This window comes from Orycteropus afer, unplaced genomic scaffold, assembly GCF_000298275.1.
Source record: "Orycteropus afer afer isolate SDZICR_OR568_19922 unplaced genomic scaffold, OryAfe1.0 scaffold00066, whole genome shotgun sequence".
NCBI lineage: Eukaryota > Metazoa > Chordata > Mammalia > Tubulidentata > Orycteropodidae > Orycteropus > Orycteropus afer.
Window position 1 is genome coordinate 3,316,702 of NW_006921653.1, and position 5,939 is coordinate 3,322,640.

General features: G+C 37.2%; 1 protein-coding gene across 1 annotated transcript in view; it reads right to left on the minus strand.

Moving 5' to 3' along the window:
• MED12L (mediator complex subunit 12L) overlaps window positions 1-5,939 on the minus strand; it is a 518,530-nt gene that overhangs the window by 57,343 nt on the left and 455,248 nt on the right. The window contains 5 exon segments of the mRNA XM_042780849.1: window positions 629-742; window positions 1,466-1,567; window positions 2,138-2,258; window positions 4,469-4,610; window positions 5,670-5,897. Coding sequence (XP_042636783.1) covers window positions 629-742; window positions 1,466-1,567; window positions 2,138-2,258; window positions 4,469-4,610; window positions 5,670-5,897 — 707 coding nt within the window.

The window sequence follows — 5,939 nt, forward strand, 5'->3', positions numbered from 1 at the left end:
CTCGGAAGGAAGGTTGGGCAATCCTACTTCCGTAGTGATACTGCCTCGGAAACCCAAGGAGGGGTCGCTATGAGTCAGGGCTGATTCGACAGCAAGTAACAACAACAACAACTACTACACCTGGAAAATATACTTATAAAAATGTACAGGGCACCCTGACATATGAAATAAACAAGTGAAAAATAAATATTATGCTATCTAATATTGTTTATCAATATCACTGAAAAAAATCACCTGATTCATAAAAAACTAAGGCAGAATGGCATCAACTTGTTCAGGGTCAGAGCTGAAGCAGAAACATTTTCAGGTGTTCTAATACTGGTTGAAATTTAGACCTTTGGTCTAAAGACCAGTCTGTGTAACTCAAAATGGCTACGTAGGTCACCAAGTAAGTATTCCCTGACCATCCCAAAGATGATTTTTGCCAGCATAATGAAGACACAACAACTCTATTAGCTCTCAGGATCTTCGTATTTATGTTTAATTTCCCCAGCTGACGTATCCAAGAAAATCTAAAAAACAAAAATATTTCTAATAATATTAACTCGATTTAATCTTGAATACAAGTTATTTATTTGGCCACAGTTTCTGGTGATCAACCAAGAAGCTTCCATCAGGACAGTCTTACCAAGCATCATAATTGCTTTTAAGACAGCAAACACAGCTCCCACTTCGATGCTGTTGTGAGCAGCAGCTAAGAGGTGTCGATCACAAGATGATCTTATTCCAGGGAAAGGCTTGCCTATGAGAACAACAGTGAACCTTTAGTAGTCTCATCACCATCAAAAATAATCTTTTGTAACAGTTTACAGTCTGAAGGGCCTGTCTTTGGAAGACTGATAGCACGACAGTGTTATCAATATGGATGCTGCTCTATTAATTGCCATTAGCTAGTTCTAACTGATGCCTCATGTATTCACTACAAACACTGAAGCATTGCTTACTTTTTTCTTTTTAATTATTTAAATTGATGTCTTTGCTCCTGAGAGAGATCAAAAAGATTCATAAGACTATTATATATTTGTACTGATTCTTACACATGTATGCGCATCTATAAAGAAATGGTCTTTAGGAATGGTCTTCATTAGCACCCTTAGAATTCTTACCTTATTCCTATTACCTCAGTAAAAGAATAAATGAAGCACTATTGCCCTAAACTGTTATGGTATGGTTCATAACCAACATATGCAGAATGTTAGAGGTTTATGCTGCCCATCAGCATGGCTTTGTCTAACAGCAGAGGTATTTTTATTGTTTAGTAACTCTTGATTCACATTTCTCAATATATCCTCATCTTACATAATCAGTGAAAGGTGCTGGCAGCCCTCTCTTTGGCATTATCTCAGGCCTTAATCACCTCTGAAGCAAGTCCATCAAAATCAGGACGGACAAGCCTATCTGGTCATTTTAGAACCTGTAACTCCAAAAGAAAGTACAATCAGAGATTTTTTAGCTGTCAGCTCACCTGTTGCTTGAGGTAATAAGCAGGCTTGAGGAGCTCGGAAGAGATGAAGCAGGAGTCGACATGTCATTCTCGCCCCAGGCTCCGCGTCCGCATCTCCACAAGCTAGGATAAAAGGATTTTGAAAACCAAGTTTTCTAACATATCCAAGTACAAGCCTTTAGGATTTTCAATTAAACTTATTTTGCTGGAATACTTTAAATGAATGTGTCTACAGTAAAAAGTAAGATACTGACTACAGTTTCCTGAGAAACCTGATTGCTTTCTTAAAATATAATAATTTTCAATTTTTTTCCATTGGGATCTACATTACTCATTATCAAACTGCTATGATAATTCCACAGGAGCTCTGGTAGCATAGTGGCTAAAGCACTTGACTGCTAACCAGAAGGCTGGCGGTTCAAATCCACCAGCCACTCCTCGGAAGGAAGGTTGGGCAATCCTACTTCCGTAGTGATACTGCCTCGGAAACCCAAGGAGGGGTCGCTATGAGTCGTGGCCGACTCGACGGCACATAACAACAACAACAACATGATAATTCCACAAGCTTCACCTTGATGTCATACCATTTCCCAATGTATGTACCCTTTAACATTACTTTCACTGTCTTTTAATGGTAGGTACCACCCTACCCAGGAACAATAAGTAACACATGATGTCCCAGATGCGTCTTACCTGCTGCTAGGAGAGAGGGAAGTGCAACGTGCTGCACGACGTCCTCCAGGGAAAAACACTGTCGTGCTATCAGAATAGCAATGAAAGTAGCTAATGAATCATGGAATGAAAGGTCACTCACCTTCAAGAAAAACATTAACATGTTTTAATACCTAACACCCTCTTAAGTCACATCTAAGATTAATATCTAAAAGAATGTAGCCAATACCAATAAGATCTCAAATTCCAAAATGAACCAAGAGTGAAATGATAAATTTCCATTATTATCCTCTAGTACTACTATGAGTCGGGGCCGACTCGACGGCACATAACAACAACAACAACAACAAAAGTTCTACTTTTGATAAGAGTCCCTGGGTGGTGCAAATGGTTAAGTGCCTACTAGTCAAAAGATTAGAAGCTCTAGTGGCATAGTGCCTAAGGCACTTGACTGCTAACCAGAAGGCAGGCAGTTCAAACCCACCAACCACTCCTCGGAAGGAAGGTTGGGCAATCTACTTCCGTAGTGATACTGCCTCAGAAACCCAAGGAGGGGTCGCTATGAGTTGGGTCTGACTCGATGCCAAATAACAACACCAACAACAGTCAAAATGTTGGTGGTTCAAAACCACTCAGAGGTGTCTCAGAAGACAGGACTGGTAAAGTGCTTCCAAAAGGTCACAGCCTTGAAAACCCTATGGAGCATCTGCTCTGCACACATGGAGTTTCCATGAATTGGAATCCATTGAACAGCAACTAACAACAACAACAACAGGCCTACTTCTATTTCATAAGACAAAGAACAAGGTTACCCTCTGTATTCCAATCCTGTAAAGACACTCTGTTTTGTTGTGTGCACATTTAATTGAAAGAAAAAGCAAAAAAAAAAAAAAAAAAAAAGGTAAGAATCCAGAAATCCCTAAAAGATGTTGCATAATTAATAGTTTTTAGCAGAATGCATTAAATATGTCATTTAAGGGTAAGAACATTAGGAAGCAAGGGAAAGCAAAGGACTTCCTCTAGTTGAACAACAAACCTCTCTGATCCCTGATGTTCTGGAATTTCTATTCATGATAACTTATAATTATAATATTATTAAATCAGTTTTCATGACAATTCTAAAGTTAACTGCTAAAATTTAAAAAAAAATAATAAAATAAAGACAAAAAGAGAGAGGAGAAAAATCGACTTAGTCACTTTGAAGTCTCACCTTTACAGATCTCATGACACTTTGGCAGAAAATAATAATAACAGTAGTCATAACATCAGCCTCCATACTGAGCTGTACTATATATTAGGCACTGTGGTTAGCAATTTACAAAAATCATATTTAATAACACAACACTGTGAGGTTCATACTATTATTAATTCTACTCTTATAGATGAAGGAATAAAGCAGAAGGTTAGTGTAACCAAAAAACCACCAAGAGGTTAAGGAATTATGCAAATAAATTTAAAAAATAAAAATTTAAGTCTTTTCTGTCTAGAAAAACAGACCACAATTATGGGATTGATGGATGATGGATAGGTAGAAAGACAGACAACAGACAGATACCTACACACATATACACACAATCTTAACAGGTACCCAGAAAATGGATATAGGATTGTCCACCCAGTCTTGGGATAGCTGAATTAGGGAGCAGATCTTCAATTGGGAGTGGTTACAAAAAATGCATAAAGTTCTTCTGTAAATAAGATATATTAACTATAGGATATGGTTTACTCCAAGATTTGATAGCAGCAGAAACAGATACGTAGAGTAAGAATCAAAACAGACTTCGAAGAAATTCTCACGTGATGAATACAATGTGACATTGGAGGAAATCAGTGATAATGTATGAATATCACCTCATTGCCTTTCAGATACAATCACTAAGAAAGTTTGGACTGAATCCAGGCCCAGATATTCTTATGCAGCACGACAAACTTGTATTCTTGAAGTGTACCCTGCACTTAAAAAAAAGGGGGGGGTTCTCTTCATAATAGAAGCTGCTATAGTTAAATTATATCCATGTCATGAGGAACCCAAGATATTTAGTAAAAACCAAGACCAAACAGCTCTGATGTGACAATCTATTAGTATAAAATCCCAGCTAAACTGAGATTTCAATAAACAAGGAACCTCTCGGCATTTCTGCTATAGTTTAAAGTATTCATTTTATTCATTTAGGTTTTTTCCCCCCCATTTGTGTAGCCCTTGGCAAATAAACTATGATTTACTGCTTTCGGACAGAGAAAGAAAAAAACAGAATATTTCAGTTAAAGGCTGAGCTAATTTAAAACAAACAAAAACCACAAAATTACCAACTAAATATTTAAATGCATTTTTTAAATGAAATAAAAACTTACATCTACAGTGCAGAGAACATCGTTAAATCCCCACACATGATTTGAGGAACAACAAAGAGCCTTCAGAACTCCCAGCCATTCAGAACTAAGAACAGTGCAGCAAGCTGTCAGCTCGGAGGAGAAATTGGCTATGTCATTAATCCTAGAAAACAAAAAGGAAACAGACGTAACCTTATACAAAAGAGAAACACTGACATGCAATATACTTAATGAGCGCAAATATATTTCCCTATCATTGAAAAAGTTACTCATTTTCTTAGATTCAAGGATACTATAAATACCCACTTGTTAAATTACCTAGGAGAATTTGAGGTATGAGGTAGAAGTAAATGACTTCAAATTTCTTCTAATATTTAATGTTATGCAGTAACAAACAATAATTAGTATAGATGTGAATTAGCATATTTTTATTTCCTTAAACAAACCTGATCTATAGATTCAAATTTAGCCAACACTTTAAGAGTACTCAATTAAAATTAAAGACGGGCAACAGGTGTGTAGGGAGATAGCTCAGCAGGTAGGAATGCATAGGAAAGAAGGTCAAAGGGAAAAGGTAACCACAGGGAGGAAGTGGGAAGAGAGCTGTTTAATGTCATGAAACAAAATGTGTATGAACTCTTGTATCGAAAATGAATTTGCTATGTAAACTTTCACGTAAATCACAATTAAATAAAAAAATTAAAGACACTATGTAACTTTGTTGTTGTTGTTCTGTGCCAGTGAGTTGGCCCTGACTCACAGCGACCCCTCCTTGGGTTTCCAAGGCAGTATCACTACAGAAGTAGATTGCCCCATCTTCTTTCCGAGGAGTGGCTGCTGGGATTGAACCACCAGCCTTCTGGTTAGCAGTCAAGCCCCTTAGGCACTCTGCTACCAGAGTTCCCACTATGTAACTCAGATAAGTCCAAATATGGTTTTAGTAAATATAGGTATTTTATTTATAGTTCTGTTATATGTTTTGTAACTGTATCATATAACTCACAGATCATATCCAAAGCATCTCATGACAAAGCAATAGGCCAGTGTGCTATCTCAGATTATAGGATTGAACAGAGATGTACTCAGGAATAAAGGAAGATGGAAAGAGAAGCAAATGGCAGTCAACTTCAGTCCCGGTAATTACTAAAGATCTTAATTTCAATGTAGGCACCAATACAACTACTCTTTGATTAATCATGAATTCCAAACTAACTTGTCTTACCTTCCAGCATCCTGATGGCCCATGCATACATTCATAAGTGTATTGCACACAAAGCTGTAGCGATTGGCCGCATTGTCACTAAGGATCTTGCCGAGCATTGAATAGTTGATGCTACGTGCCGATGGATTCTCAATGAAGTCCATCATGAAGTCAGGATCCCATCGCAAGTTAGAGTTTGCAGGCATCACATTATTATATATGGTTTGCTTTACTTTTGAACAGGCACTACTGAGGTTATAAGAACAAGAATTAAAAAAAAAAAAAAAAAAA